Genomic DNA, 17,147 nt, shown 5'->3' with positions numbered 1-17,147 from the left:
AGGTCAAATGTCCTTAGACTTTGGACAACAAGCCTCGTGGGACTAGGCTTCTCTGTGAGTGGGTTCTCACTGCTTCGTTCCCTCAGGGGAATAATAAGTGACTGTCAGCGACAGCTTGAGAAACAAACTGCTTCAGAAAGAGATTTCTTCAACTGCATTATCCATTCCAACAATTTGAGGAGAAAGTTAAGCTGGGTTCACTCCAAGAAACTGAACATATTGGTTGTGTACCAAATAAATGTTTTTGAGCCTTTTGTTTAACAAATACATATTACAGCTAATATGTGCCAGGCATGGAGCTATGTACTTTACAGATGCTAACATTTATTCCTCCTAATAACCCATTTTACAGATGGGGAAATAGGTGTGAATAGGTTAAGTAATTTGCTCAAGGCACATGACTGGCAAATGGCAAGGCCAGATTTAAACTCACGCAGGCTTGTTCCAGAGCCCATGCTCTTAACCACTAGGCTGTGCCCCTCTGCCTTGGTCCATTCTGTCAGTGCCTCAGCTTTGGGTCAGTGGCCAGCCTCCCCTCATGATTTGGATACATCCTAAATCCTATTCATTTCAGCCAGTCTGGCCATCATACTCCACTTGCTAGGGATTGGTTTAAGATGAATATGCCATCAGTTCTGGCCAAAAAGTGTGAAGAGAGGGGTCTGAGAGTGCATGGAAAGGAACATATTGGGGCTCTTTGTTTAAGCCGGTTTATGGAGGTTTTTGGTTACTTGTAGCTGAAACTGTCCTAGGTGATATAGATGATAAATTAAGATTCTTTTTCTTTTTCTAGCAGGAATATTGATGTAGAAATATGGTTGTGTCATTTTTGGATTATATTTTCAAAACAGCTTCTTGTCAACTTTCAAATAAAAGTTTGAATTCCAAGGAACAAACCAATGCTTGTGATATCAGAAATGACAGTATTTAGGGCTTGCCTCTAAGAAGTAACAATGAAAATGTAGGATGCTGCATAGTTCTGGTTTGGTATAAGCCTTGTAACTACATTTTGACTACCCTGGTCTGTTATTGAGTATCCATGGTCAGATGTTATTGAGCATTTGGTCCATTGAGTCTATCAGAGTATGAGATTCCAACAAAATAATGCTCATAGAAAGTCTTCCTCGATTGGAAAACTGCTCTACACCACTGAATTCTCTCTCTTTTTTTAAGTTAAAGTTTAGTTAGGTAGCATACAGTGCAATATTGGTTTCAGGAGTAGAATTCAGTGATTCATCACTTACAACACTCAGTGCTCATCACAAGTGCGTTCTTTAATACCAATCACCTGCCTAGCCCATCCCCCACCTACCTCCCTCCATCAACCCTCAGTTTGTTCTCTATCCTTAAGAGTCTCTTTATAGTTTGTTTCCCTCTCTCCTTTTTTTCTTTTCCCCATTCCCATATGTTCATCTGTTTTCTTTCTTCAATTCCACATACGGGTGAGATCTTATGGTATTTGTCTTTCTCTTACTTATTTCACTTAGCATGATATACTCTAGCTCAATCCACATCATTGCAAATGGCAAGATTTCATTCTTTTTGATGGCTGAGTAGTATTCTATTTTATATATATACCACATCTCCTTTATCCATTTGTCAGTCAATGGACGTTTGGGCTCTCTCCATAGGTTGGCTGTTGTTGATAATGCTGCTATAAACGTTGGGGTAGATGTACCTCTTCGAATCTGTATTTTTGTATCCTTGAGTAAATACCTAGTAGTACAATTCCTGGATCATAAGGTAGATCTATTTTTAACTTTTTGAGGAACCTCCATACTGTTCTCCAGAGTGGCTGCACCAGTTTGCATTCCCATCAACAGTGCTAGTGGGTTCCCCTTTGTCCACATCCTCACCAATACCTGTTGTCTCTTGTGTTGTTGGTTTTAGCCATTCTGACAGATGTGAAGTGGTATCTCATTGTGGTTTTGATTTGTATTTCCCTGATGATGAGTGATGTTGAGCATCTTTTCATGTGTTTGTTAGCCATCCGGACGCCTTCATTGGAAAAGTACCTATTCGTGTCTTCTGCCCATTTCTTAACTGGATTATTTGTTTTTTGGGTACTGAGTTTGATAAGTTCTTTATAGATTTTGGAGACCAACCCTTTATCAGGTATGTCATTTGCAAATATCTTCTCCCGTTCTGTAAGTTGTCTTTTAGTTTTGTTGATTGTTTCCTTCACTGCAGAATCTTTTTATCTTGATGAACTCCCAATAGTTCATTTTTGCTTTTGTTTCCCTTGCCTCTGGCTATGTGTCTAGCAAGAAGTTGCCATGGCTGAGGTCAAAGAGGTTTCTACCTGTGTTCTCTAGGACTCTGTCTCACATTTAGGTCTTTCATCCATTTTGAATTTATTTTTGTGTATGGTGTAAGAAAATGGTCCAGTTTCATTCTTCTGCATGTTGCTGTCCAGTTTCCCCAACACCATTTGTTGAAGAGACTTTTTCCATTGGATATTCTTTCCTGCTTTGTCAAAGATTAGTTGACCACATTGTTGTGGGTCCATTTCTGGGTTCTCTATTCTGTTCCAGTGATTTATGTATCTGTTTTGTGCCAGTACCATACTGTCTTGATGATTACAGCTTTGTAATAGAGCTTGAAGTCTGGAATCATGATGCCTCCAGTTTTGTTTTTCTTTTTCAGGATTGCTTTGGCTATTTGGGGTCTTTTGCGGTTCCATAAAATTTTAGGATTGTTTGTTCTAGCTCTGTGAAAAATGCTGGTGGTATTTTGATAGGGATTGCACTAAATGTTTGGATCACTTTTGGATAGTACAGACATTTTAACAATGTCTGTTCTTCCAATCCATGAGCATGGAATGCTTTTCCATTTCTTTGTGTCCTCTTAAATTTCTTTCATAAGTGTTCTATAGTTTTCAGAGTACAGATATTTTACTTCTTTAGTTAGGTTTATTCCTAGGTATCTTACTGGGGTTGGTGCAATTGCAAACGGTATAAATTTGACTTCTTTTTCTGCTACTTTGTTATTGGTGTATAGAAATGCAACAGATTTCTGAACGTTGATTTCATATCCTCCAACTTTGCTGAATTCATGTATGAGTTCTAGCAGTTTTTTGGTGGAGCCTTTCTACATAGAGTATCACATTGTCTGCAAATAGTAACAGTTTGACTTCTTCCTTGCTGACTTAGATACCTTTTATTTCTTTTTGTTGTCTCATTGCTGTGGCTAGGACTTCCAGTACTATGTTAAATAGTAATGGTGAGAGTGGACATCTTTGTCTTGTTTCTGACCATAAGGGAAAGGCTCTCAGTTTTCCCACTGAGGATGATATTAGCTGTGAGTCTTTTGTCTATGGCCTTTATGATATTCAGGTATGTTCCATCTATCCCTACTTTGTTGAGGTTTTTATCAAGAATGGATGCTATATTTTGTCAAATGCTTTTTCTGCATCTATTAACAGGATTATATGGTTCTTATCCTTTCTTTTATTAATGTGTACACCACTGAATTCTTTATGGTTGGGAGATTTTTATGTTTTTCAGGAGTCAGAATTCTCTAATTATCCCAATAGTAAGTTGACTAGGGAAACAACAGAAGTGGTTGGCTATCATAGGTGGTTGGGTTTTTTTTTTTTTTTTTTTTTTTTTACGGCCCAGAGAAAGGCTTCAGAATGTTAAAGAAGTGTTAACTCAAAGCCAACATTTAATTGAACTTACGATTTCCAGTGTATGCAAGATTCAAAATAGTAAAGTATCTGACACTGAAGACCTCAATGATAAATGTGATTCTTTTGAGTTTTGTCACTCTCTAATTCATGAACATATCTAATACTATACACACCAAAGTTCTTCACATATTTCTCGAATGAAAACAAGAGTAAAGGGGAGATTTTGCTATTGTTTCAAACATATATTATGTATAAAGTATCTAATATATTAATATCTATGGTTTTAATGTAAGTTCTATAGTTAACCCCCCCCACACACACATGCACAGACACACATGACATGCACATCCCATTATTTTAAATGTAAAGCTGAGCAAGGAAAAGTCATCATGTTCTGGAAGCCATGCAGGGAAGGAGAGATGTCTTAGTCTTAATACTTAAATAGTCCTTAGTGGCAATCATCTTGATTTTTTCATGAAGGTGACTTCAGAGTTGTGAAATATATCCACATTGTAGTCAATTAAAAGTCTATAAACTCAGGGCGCCTGGGTGGCTCAGTCATTAGGCGTCTGCCTTTGGCTCAGGTCATGATCCCAGGGTCCTGGGATCAAGCCCCGCATCAGGCTCCCTGCTCTGCTGGAAGCCTGCTTCTCCCTCTCCCACTCCCCCTGCTTGTGTTCCCTCTCTCAGTGTGTTTCTGTCAAATAAATAAAATCTTAAAAAAAAAAAAGTCTATAAACTCATATCTATAATACCTTGCAACAAATATCATGATGCCAAGTGATTCCATGTCAGCACAGTGGGGGTTTTGCCCTCCAGACGGTATTTGGAAATGTCTGATGACATGTTTAACTGTCACAACTTGGATGAGGGTGAATACTAATAGTGGGCCAGGGATACTGCTAAACATCCTATAACGCACATGACAGTACCCCACCCAAAGAATTACCCAGCCCAACATGTCACTAGTGCTGAAGTTGAAAAGTCTTGAGTTAACAAAATAGGTGCTTATGGAAATTCTTCCCAGCTTAAAGTAACATTTACACTAATTGAATAAATGAGAATCTTTCTAGTACAATCCTCATGGCAGTCTCATTAAAGTAGATTATCACCAATCATTCTTATTGGCTAAAGTTTGCTCTTGGAATTGTGGTCCGTGGGCCAGCAGCATCAGCTGCTGTTGAGACCTTGTTAAAATGCAGACTCTCAGCCCTATTCCAGACCTGCTGAATCAGATTCTGCATTCTTAGCCCTGGATGAGTCCTGCACACAGTGAAATTTGAGAATCACTGGGTAAGAGGACTGCGTATCTACACCTCACCTCCAAAGCTGATCTGTGACTAGAAACAGGCGAAGAGCTCCACTTCTTAGAAATATGAAACAAGATTGGAAAGCCTCCCTCTCACAGGTGTGAGGTAGAAATTACCCCATGCAAGTTTCCTGTTAACTGTTTCCATTGCTCCTTTTAAGCTTTTCTCCACAGGTCAGCAATTAGAAGGAGAGTGAAGTGGTAACTAGTTTACTGTGGTGATCACTTTGTAATGTATATAAATGTTGAATCACTATGTTGTACACCTGAAACTAATATAATATTGTATGTCAACTACACTTCCATTTAAAAAAAGGAGATTGAGAAATTCATCGAAGCACACTGAATTGTAATATTCAAATTAACACAGGCTATGATACAGATCTGCTTTCACCAAATGTGAGTTACTGATTCCAAAAATACTTTTCCAGTTTCATCCTAAAATCCCTTTGGGTATCTGTGACCTATGTTTGCGAAGCTAACGTATAAAAATCCTTTCAGTTAACCTCTGCAGAGAAAAAAGCAAAACCATGCTCCATCCTTTTTTTTAGAAGTTGCTCCAGAATCTAAAGGATCCTGATTCTACTGTGAAGTAGCAGGATGTAAACAACTACATGTAAATCTCTGCTAGTTAAAATGCTAGTGCTTGCTAAATGTTTTAAGGAAAGTGATTTGAGGGCAGTGGTGGGAAAGTAGCATTATTTTTTAATATCAAAGAAAGAACTAAGGACATGTTTTAATTGAAAAATTAATTAGGCATTTTAGAGCTGAGGGTACTAAAGCAATCTTTCCTCCAATGAGAGGAATTTATGTATAATAGAATAGAGGTTCTCATAGTAGAAAATTTTTACTTGAACAAAAGAGTAAGGACAGGTAGCTTGCAGAAGTTCCAGTACTAATTCAGTAAAGACACTGGGGATCCTAGAGTGTATGGAACAGGAAGTTCTGTTAATGTATTTATCCACGTGAGGATTTCCAAAGAATGTTCCTGGGACTTCTACAGAATGAACTGGGTTTCACGGGCAATTAGGTTTGGGAAACACAATGTTAAACAAGGTTTTAGATCTTTACTAGAAGGCCTTTCAGAGCTTTCAATATGTTCATGAAGGTTATGAATCTCCAAGATACCATAGACCACGTTGCCAAGACATATTTTCATAGATTCCTTTTAAAAAGTTCTTTGGCACGGGCGCCTGGGGGGCTCAGTTGGTTAAGCGACTGCCTTCAGCTCAGGTCATGATCCTGGAGTCTCAGGATCGAGTCCCGCATCGGGCTCCCTGCTCGGCAGGGAGTCTGCTTCTCCCTCTGACCCTCTTCCCTCTCGTGCTCTCTATCTCTCATTCTCTCTCTCTCAAATAAATAAATAAAAACTTTAAAAAAAAAAAGTTCTTTGGCACATACTTGGTAAATGTCAGTACATGTTGTTTAGTAAAACAACATGTTGTTTAGTAGCAGCATGTATGCTTTCTATAAATTGTGTTGATGAGGTATAGTTTCGTTGAGGCCAAGGTAGATAAATCTGTGATCCAGAGAGTAAAGGTCCAATTCCTTATGGGTCATAGGATCTGTAGGACAAATAACGTGGGGCCTGCAAGAATGTGGAATTGGGAAGGATAGTAAACCAGCCCCAGGAAGGACCAACCACGAAGCAAGGAAAGCCTGAGAGACTAATGAGTAGAAAGATAAATTTGGAATGAGAAATTCTACACCTGACACTTACGCGCTCCACAGGAGGCTTTTATTCCTCAGTAGTTGTGCATCCCACAGTGCCTAGTGGTGTGTACCCTGCCATGGTCACAGAGAAGGAGAACTTGGAGCAAGGCTTCAGCCCACAGTGGGCTCATGTTTTGAAAGCACATTCATCATTTTGGGACATTTGGAAGGTAGCAACAGGAAGTTTTGCAGAAGACTCATGAGAGGGATTTCACCAAAGGAAGTTCTGGTTTGAGGGTAACCTGTGAGGTCCTGTCTGTTTCTGGGGTCAGCTCAGAAGGAGTCAGAGAATAGCCTTATGATAGAACATCTGAAAGCCAAAAAAAAAAAAAAAAAGATAGCAGTAGAAGATGCACCGTCAGGTGGCTCAGAAGGAAGCTCTGCAAATAAAAGCCTCTGAAAGAATTGAATGGGGGAAATGCATTCAAAGTTTGCACAGGATTGAGAACTCTGAATTTAAATAAAACCTGCATGGTGAGGTAGAAACAGGAGTATTCTGTTTGTTGTCTTGGTGTGGCTTTTCTTTCATCAACATATTCAAAAAAGGTTTATTGATTGCTTCCTTTGTGCCCAGCTCTGAGCTAGTAATTACTCAGTGGGCATGGTCCTGCACTCATGGAGCTCACAATAACGAACAAAACATTAATTTTGTCTTTGGATAAGTGAATCAAAAGAAACAGCACTGAAATAGGGTTGACTAAAGCAGTGGTGGAAATGTAATTTAGATAGGTGCTCAGTGAACTTCTGAGCCGGTGGTGACAGAATGTCGAGATCTGAAGGATGAGGAAGACAGTCACTTAAATATATGAGTCCAGAGCATTCTCAGCCAATGAGAAGGGCCCCAAGGTGCAAAAGATCCTGATGCGTTTGAAGAAAACCAAGCAGTGTGGCTGGAGCATAGTGAACAGGAGAGGTGAGGTTGGAAATATCAAGAGGAGCTGGATCACACAGGCCATGGCAAGCCATGACAGGATTTCCTTCTGTATACAGGATTGTATTCCATGCACAGCAAGGAAGCAGTGGCTCTTGTGCGGGAAATGGATTTAATGTGATGCCACAGCAGAAGCAGAGAAGTAAGGAAGTTGTCGGGTGGTCCAGGCAAGAGATGGTGGTGGCTCGAGCTACGGTAGCTGTTGGATTTTTATTTGTTTACGTTTAATGTGTGGCTCTTTCTTTTAATAGAAAAGCAGGGCCTTTGTCCTGGTTTCCCAGTTTGGCTTCTGCGATCCCACCAGCCACCTGATGGTGGAGAACGTGCATTGCAGGGGAAATAATGGGATTTACTGCTGAAAGAGGATGGTCTGGGATACCCTGGGACACAAGATCATCCCTCCTAGCCTCTGCTCTTGCACTCTCTTATCTCCCATCTATGGAAATGGATTATCTGTCCCCAAAAGGTGGGCTAAGGCTGCATCTGTCTCCCTCATCTTTGTATACATTTGGCACATAACTAGTATTCAGTAAATGTTTCCTGAACAGAATAAACTGGGTAATGGAGTGACACCTTTCTGTGTGTGTGAACTAAATCTTTCACCATAACTAGCTCTAAGGTAAGGAGATAACCTGGATTATTTAGTCAGACAGAACTTGCTGATAATTAAATGAGAATCTATGCAGTGTGATTTTTACAGCTCTGTAAAGATACCACCTGCTTTTCTCCTTTGACATGCTTGCTTTCTGCTGCCTAAACTTTTGCTATTAGAAATTCATTCCTCTGATATGAGGTTGTATCCCTTATCGAAACACAAATATCCTGAGATAACACATGAGCCTTATCAATCGTCTTGGACTTTCGTGGATCTACCGTATCTTTTCTTGAGAGAAAGCAAATTTTTGTGAGAGGAGAATGAAACAAAGTAGGAAGGAGCTCCTTGTGGAGAAAATGCACTCCTTGGGATGGGTGGTAACATGAAGTAAAGGGTGAGAACAGAGAAAAGAGGACAGTTTCTAAATGTTCACAATCTCTGGCTCAATAATTCCACTAACCTAAAGAAATAATATTACACATGGGGCCAAGATTTATGTACGAAGATAGTCACTGCAATAGTACTTACAACAAAAAAAGTGGAAGCAACCAGATGTCCAATGATGGGGGCTCAGATAAAGAAATGCGATAGGCTATACAGTGCAAGATTATGCTGCTATTCAAATTATGTTTCTGAAGAATTCTTAATAGCATGGGATGAAAGTCCAAACAAAAATGCATGGGTGTCTGTGTATTCCAAGTATACCATACATCTACAGTATAATTTCAAATATCTGAAAGATAGATCTATGTAGAAAGGACTGACTAGATATGGGTGTGTATTTTTGTGAGTGTTGCATCAGTAGTGATGGGTTTCTTTGGTGGTATTTATTTTCTTTTGATAATTTTCTATTCTTTTCCAGAATAAAACAATATGAATTATTAGAGGACGTGTTATTTTTAATATCTCTATATAAACATTGTTTCAAAGGCAAGGTGCCCCAGATATCATAGCTTTCTCTGTGGCCGTTGAGCAGGTGTTGCTAGGTCTCACATACATTACAGATCCCACTGACCTTTTCAGAACAGCTACCTTTTCCCCTGAGGAGCAATTTTGAATTCACTGGCCAAATTGCTGCATCTGTTTCTGGAGAAATTCTGGGTGTTTGACTGAACTTGAATCTGTGGGACAGTTTTTCAGAACTGAGTCTTACCTGATGTTCCTCATTCCTCAAAGGCCTGTTCCTGTTAGAGAAGAGTTGGTGGTTCTGGGGGAAGGAGGCTTGAAGAGTGTCTAAATTCATCAGCAAAAGAACCATAATGTCATCTTCACAGCATTTGAAATTTGGCTTTCTGGCGCTTGGCTGAAATGAGTGCAGGCTGGTGGCACTGTAATTTGGCTTCTGTCTGGATGTGGTTGCTCTCTTAGGCCACTTAGCTCTGGCAGAGATCAACTTAAATTGTGAAACAGTGAGGAAATGCACAGGTTCCAGTCAACAGCATAATCCCCACATTGTACCAGGCATAATATGCTCCTGCAAGGTGTTTTCCATGACTGAACTTCTTGCCAAAGTTCAAACGTGGCGCAGAATAGCAGGAATCATCTTTAAAAAGGCGTGGTATTCATTTCCATTTTTCCTCCTTTCTCCTGGGGGTGGATATATTTCTACTGGGGTGTTTTATGTTCAACTAAATGGTAATTTTTGCAACACAAGGAATGAGTTTATTGCTAAATTAAGTTGCAACACAGTAAAACAAGCTAACTCCTTTCCTAAATTATTTGATATAAAAAAAAAAGGAGAACCTGATCTTTGTAATGAGTTGTCTCTTTTTCAAAATACAGAAAGTTTCATTTAAATGTTAAAAAAGTACGTTGACATCTTATCTAATTCTGTGGCTTGTTAATCCATTAATGTCATTTATTTTGATCACCAAGTTGTTCCAGATTTAACCAGTAGAAAAAAATACATATGGGGAGATAGAGCTATATGTAGATAATCAGGGGAGATTTTACCCCTCGGGAGACATTTGGCCATGCCTGATGACATGTTTGATTTCCACATCCCAGGGTTGGATGTGGAAATCCACAGAGGGATGATGGGAGTGTTTTATTGGCGTCTAGTGGGTTGAAGCCAAGAATGCTGCTAAGCATCCTGTAACATACTCAGAATTATCTGGCCCAAAACGTCAATGGCACCAAGGTAGAGAAACCTTGGTGTGTATAAATAGATGGGGGAATGAGCATGTAAACATGGCACACTGACATCAAGGTGAAGGGTATATGGGAATTTTGTACTGCTTCTGCAACTTTCTTGTAAGTCTGATGTTATTTCAAATTTTTAAAAAGTGTTCAGTGGGTACAGTTGGAGTTTGGGTCTTAATGCCCTAATTAATCTCCATCAAGAGACAGAAAGTGACTTATCCTTTGTTGGGAATGTAAGTTGAGCTCAGTCACTGTCCATGATCTCTGGGGCTCCAGTCTTTAGGGCGAGAAGGGAAATTGGCAGAGCTCATGGCCCATGACTGTGTTTGCTTACTCCACCAAGGGAATGCACAACCTTCTTGTTGAGGCCGTATTTAGACAGAGAACTGATGTTTTGCTTCAAGTTCTCTTAGAACCTGGAGTTGGAAGCCATTGATGAAGAACCCACCCCTCCACACCCAGCCCCTCTGTACCTGCATTTTGTCCCCAGGCTGCCTTATATTGCATATATATAGATATATATATATATAGATATGTATATATATATCTCAGCAAAGAATTATGTTTTAGTTTTTTTCATGAGTTTGCACCCTGGTTCCTCCAGTAATATTGTGAAGCTTTGTTTGGGTTTGGAGCCCTGCCTTCTACTACTTTTGTATACTGTAGTGACTAAGAAGAATTCAAGCTCTGGAGAACACCACCTGTTCCACCTCTTACTAGTTGCATGAACGTAGTCACATTATGGAGCCTATCTGTGCCTCAGTTTTCTCAACGGTTAAATGGGGAGAAAAATAGCACCACTTAGTTGAGTTTAAATGAATTAATACATGTAAGCTGGTGGAACAATGGCACATATTAAGACTTCAGTAAAAGTTAGTATTCATTCATTCAGTTATATTAGAATTATTTCTGCCCTCCCCGCAAGGATTCCCTGTCCTCTATGTTAGGAAGATATAACTGATATGTCCCAGCCATCCAGATGTCTCCTACAGCATGACTGTTTCTTGCCATTTCTGTTTCTTTGACTCAACTCAAATACTTATTGCGAATTTCCATGTTCTGTGGCAGGCACAGTGATTGGGACTTTTTAATCTTTTACGTCTCTGTTCTTTTCCCATCCCATTCTGTTCTATCCAACTCTCTTCTTCCATCCATTGGGTATTTCCAACAAGCCATACCCTCTACTAAAGGCTTTTTATTATTTCATGTTTTTCATAAGAGCCCAGTGTGAGATAGAGGACATTATTCTCATTTTACAATGACAGAAAATGACATTTGGAGAGGTTAACCAACTTGACTGAGGCCACAGAATTAAGAAGTAGTATGCTTTTTCCTCTACTTTCCCAGTAAGGATGTACTTTGAGTGGGGAGAACCCTGCTGTCCAACTAGGGTTAGACTATGATCTAAAGAGTCAATGCCATTCTTCTGTTTTACTTCCTTGCAAATCACTGAGGCTGGAAGAGACCTGCACAGGTGAGCATTTAGCATTTGTCATGCTCCCAGGGCCATGCTAGGTGCTAGAGACATAAATATGTGAAATACTTGGTCAATGAACTCTGTTTATTTAGGGTCTCAGTTATCTTTTACTGAGTAACAAAATACTCCAAAACTTAATGGCTTAAAACAGTGATTTATTGTCTCTCATGATTCTCTAGGTAGGTTGCCTGGACCCACTAGACAGTTCTTCTGTTCCATGTGATATTGTTTAAAGTCACTCATGTGGCTGCATTTAGCTGGGAGCTTGGCTTGGGGGGCGGTCCAAAATGGCCTCACGCATATGTCTGACAATTGATGTTGGCTGTTGGTTGGGGGCCTCTGTTTCTCTCCACATGGCCTCTCATGCTGTAGGGCGTCTCACCATGGTATCTCTCTAGTAGGAGAGCCTGGACTTCTTCACATGGTTGTTGGCTTCCAAGATAATAAAAATGGAAGCTACGTGGTCTCTTAAGGCCTAGTAATAAAAGTCACAGAACATCCCTTCTGCCACATTCTGAGGCCCAGAGCAAGTCACAGGGCCAGCTTAAGGGCTGGGGAAAGAGAGTCTAACTTTTGATGTGAGGAATGGCATAGGAACAAAGGGATGGGAAGGATTGTTGTAGCCATATTGGAAAACAATCCACACAGTCACTGTCCATCTAATTCTTTGCTGGATGAACTGGGTTTTAGAGCTGGAAGGCCCCTTAACCATCAGCCAATACAACCCCCTAGTTTCACAGATGCAGAAATTAAGACCTAAGAAATCAAGCCACTTGGACCAGGCCAGCACACTTAGTGGAGGCACGAGCGGGGCTTGCCAGATTGGTGTCGTCAGCTGTGTATGGCAATGTGTGCTTTGCTTTTCCTCCAACAGAGGTTGTCTCTGCTGGGTTCCTCTTTGAATTAAGGCTGTCCCTGCTAAGTCTGGAGACTACAAGGGTGTAAGAGAAGGAAGGGATCTGTTTTTTCCTCTTATGAATCTCCCTCCCTCCCTATTCCTGGGCTGGACACCAGGGTCTTTAGTTAGTGCTTTGGCCTCATTGGCCAGCATTGACCAGACATACCTTCTTCATCATTGCCTCTTCTATACATCGGAACATGAAATGATGCTGGGTTTCACCACATGCATAAAAAGTGGCTGCCCAAACCCTACCAGATGTTATATTATAAAACAATACATTTATGTAATGTTATTGTACCACAGTGCATTTTTCTAAAATTCACAATTACTTCAGTATGAAATGTGTTGCTTGTTTTGAAATGGAGCAGGTGAGCCACAAATTACTGATTTCCCTCAGTGTACCCACAAACCTGAAAATAATTAAGTGGTTCCATTTTCTCAGATCATTATGATGCTCCTGTGGATATTTCCAGCCTCCTGGATAGAGGACAGATATTTATTTTGTAATAAAGACAATATTTGTTGCCAAATATAATTCTGGGATCCCCCCAGCTCTCATGAGGGTGTCTGACTCTTATTGAGGGTTAAGGTAAATAAAAAGTGCAATACTTAGATTTATGACCCCTTGAAGACCATACATTTCCAAAGAAGAACTGGTAGAGACACTCCCTAGGAAAAAAATATTCATTTGATTTTTGATATATTGAATAGACTATAGATTGAATAAAACCCTTTTCCTCATTCTAAGTAGCATTTACTATTTTGTAAATTAAATAAGTAATATTTGTTTATTATAGAAAATTTAGAAAAGACATAAGTACACAAAGGAGAAGATAAAGATCATCCATAATCTTACCTTATAGTCAAAACCACTATTAACATTTTCAGTGTATGTTCTTCCCATCAGAGTGATAGAGGAATAGATCTATAGATTGATAGGGATGGGAAGAGTGGGGTATAGCTAGCTATACATATAGGTGTAGGTATTTTTCTCATTAAAAATTGGATCATACTACACCAGGATAAAAAGCTTTTGCACAGTGAAAGAAACCATCAACAGAACAAAAAGGCAGTCTACTGAACAGGAGAAGATCTTTGCAGATATATCTGAGAAGGGGTTACTATCCAAAATATATAAAGAAATTATACAACTCAATACCAAAAAAACCAAACAATCCAATTAAAAAATGGGCAGAGGATTGGAGAGACAGTTTTCCAAAAGAGACATACAATGGCCAATGTGAAAAGATGCTCACCATCACTCACCGCCAGAGAAATGCAAATCAAAACCACAATGAGATATTACTTTATACCTGTCAGAACAGCTCAAATAAAAAACACAAGAAATAACAAATATTGGTGAGGATGTGGAGAAAAAGGAATCCTCATGCACTGCTGATGGGAATGCAAATTGGTGCAACCACTTGAAAACAGTATGGAGGTTCCTCAAAAAATTAAAAATAGAATTACCATAAAATTCAGTAATTCCACTACTGGGTATTTACCCAAAGAAAACAAAAACATTGAAAAGATAGATGCACCCTTATGTTTATTGCAGCATTGCTTACAACAGCCAAAATATGGAAGCAGCCCAAATGTCCATCAATAGATAGATGGTTAAAGAAGATGTGGTGTGTGTATATATATATAAAATAGAATACTTATATATATAATAGAATATTACTCAGCCATCAAAAAGAAGGAAATCTTGCCATTTGCAACAACGTGGATGGCCCTAGAGGATATTATGCTAACTGAGAAAAAGATAAAGTCAGAAAAAGACAAATACCACATGATTTCACTCATGTGGAATTTAAGAAACAAAACAAACAAGCAAACAAAAGAGACAAAAAACTCTTAAATACAGAAAACACACTGGTGGTTGTCAGAGGGAAGGTGGGTGGGGGGGGTGGATGAAATAGGTGATGGGGATTAAGATTACACTTATCTTGATGAGCACTGAGTCATGTATGGAAATGTTGAATCATTATATAGTACACCTGAGACAAATATAACACTGTATGTTAATTATACTTCAACTGCAAAAAAATTTTTAATGGGATCGTACTGTCAAATAATTTTGCCACCAGATTTTTTTGTTTTGTTTTGCCTGAATGTGGCAAGAACACTTTTTATGTCAATAAATATTCTTCTGTCATACATGGAAGTAAATCCCTCTTGTTTTGACAGGACAGTGATATTGAAGCACTGGTCGGGTGTTTGGAAAATGTCCTGGGTTGCACCTCTCTAGGTAAGTTGCTTCAGATTCCAAAATGTAGTGCTACCTGCTGATTCTAATGGAATATCTGAGGAGTAGAAAGCTTGGAAGGAATCTTTTTTTTTTTTTTTTTTAAGATTTTATTTATTTATCTGACAGAGGGAGCATAAGCAGGGGGAGCAGCAGAGGGAGAAGGAGAAGTGCACCCGCGCAGAGCAGGGAGCCCAATGCGGGACTCGATTCCAGCACCCTGGGATCATGACCTGAGCTGAAGGCAGACGCTTAACCGACTGAGCCACCCAGGCACCCCACTTGGAAGGAATCTTACAGATATTTCAGTCTAACCTCTTCATTTTATACAGGAGGAAACTGAGGCCAACAGAAGTTGGAAGTCTGGCCCAGGGCCAGGCAACTCAAAGTTTATTACTGTAAGTGACTGGCAGTCTTCAAGGATGAAATGGTTGGAATTCAGTGGTCCATTGTGATCAAATGGTGGCCTGGCAGTGCATAATAGTAGGCTTTCCACGTTCCCCGGAAGAGGAATCTCCTATCTCACTCTTCCTGTAGAAACAGATTGCATTCAGTCAAGCTGCAAGGACCGTCACTCTGAAGGTCAGCCAGTTACTGGAAGCGATTTGGTCTGAAAAACAAAGCTGAAATTCCTTTAGCATTGTCCGTCTCAATAAATGGGATGGCTGTGCTTTTACTATTTCTTAGTTTCTCCTTCTTTTTCTTCAATCTGAAAAAGCCCAACTGTGGAAAATTCTAGCGGTGGAAATAAATTGTCACACCTGACATGGGTCAAAGGACAGAGGATATACTTACAGGTCCTGGGTGAAACAGGCTGAGATTTTTTCTTTGAGATTCGACTTCAGGTTTTTAAAGTTTTTAACTGCATGACCAAAAGCAATCTCCTCACAGGGAATGGCAGGAATAAAGATCAAGTGCTCAGGTGTGCAAACATTCACCACTATTTTATTAGGAGCTTTTTGCACAGTTCATATCCTTTTCATAGCTTATTCCACGTCTTTGTGTACAGAGCCTCGGTCATAAACATAGCTCCTGGGTTTTTTCTCCTGATCATCGCCCTACAATCTGTTCCACTGCACATCAGTAACACTTACTGGGTACATTTAACTCCCAAGTATGGATTTGAAGACCAGGAAGGCCTTCCTTTGTCCAAGTCACTTTTCTTCTGCAGACCTTAGATTAGATCAGTAAGGTTCAGACTGGGTTCCTTGGGGACCTCCAGGAGCAGACAAGGCTCTGAGCAGCTAGAGAACAGAAACCATGTCTACACAGCTCATCTGTGTTTCTCCAGAGTCTGACACAGTGTCTGGTGCAGAGGAGGCCCTTAACAGATATTTTTAAATATTTTTAAGAGAAATGAGATGCACACCCTGCTCCTTTACCAGCTTCAACCAAAATAGTTTCACTCTTTTATCTGTTTTATAAATTAGACTTATAATTGGGTTGTGTCTTGAAAAAGATAGATTCCACTGCAAAAAAAAAGAAACTAACACTGGATTGGAGAGATGATATCTAAATTCCCTTTTAGACTGTATGCTTTTATAAAAATGAGCAATAGAAACATGGAATAAAAAAAATGCATTTATCTCTGGAGCTCCCCTCAAGTGACAGAAAGGGGACAAAGCTATATAAACTTACAGGACAAAGGGAACAGGAGAGATGGCTGCAGGTGAGAGCTGTTAGCTCATTTGAGAAGCTAGGACGCAGATGGATGCGTGGTGAGCAGTTTAGAAGACGGACAAGGTGAAAGCTACATGCCTAAGATGTGTTCAGGTAAGGAGAGCAGCTAAGGGGCAGGTTAGAGGACTCTGAGATGGCGGGGCTCGTGCTTTTGAAATACCTGTCCGGGGAGGTACTCACAGTGGGACCCTCATCCCAGATGAGAATATTACTTTCACAACTCCAGGCTTCCAGCATTATACAGAAGCCATGAAGAAATCTCCTTGTGCAGTGTTATAGGGATGAGACCGCTCGGGGGCTAGTACCTGTTTTGCTCTAACTACATTTTGGGGGGAGATTCACAGATACCGGAATCACTGTGGCATTAATATATGTCAGAACGTTAACAGGATCTGAGGGACAATGTAAACTAAAATATGTCAGAGTATAAGCCTTGTCACTTAGAAATGAAACCTCTGTGGATTGAGTGAGGCTTTACTTATATTCCGTATCAGCCTATGCATTTTGGAAATGTCCAGTT

General features: G+C 39.8%; 1 protein-coding gene across 1 annotated transcript in view; it reads left to right on the top strand.

The window, feature by feature from the left end:
* NEK11 (NIMA related kinase 11) overlaps positions 1-17,147 on the top strand; it is a 243,807-nt gene that overhangs the window by 164,401 nt on the left and 62,259 nt on the right. Inside the window, 1 exon segment of the mRNA XM_028099169.2 lies at positions 14,890-14,950. Within this exon segment, the coding sequence (XP_027954970.2) occupies positions 14,890-14,950 (61 nt within the window).

Source organism: Eumetopias jubatus, unplaced genomic scaffold (genome assembly GCF_037043125.1).
Source record: "Eumetopias jubatus isolate StellerSeaLion01/CBP00866 unplaced genomic scaffold, mEumJub1_p1.0 scaffold_1, whole genome shotgun sequence".
NCBI lineage: Eukaryota > Metazoa > Chordata > Mammalia > Carnivora > Otariidae > Eumetopias > Eumetopias jubatus.
This window is presented reverse-complemented; position numbering and strand designations above follow the sequence as displayed.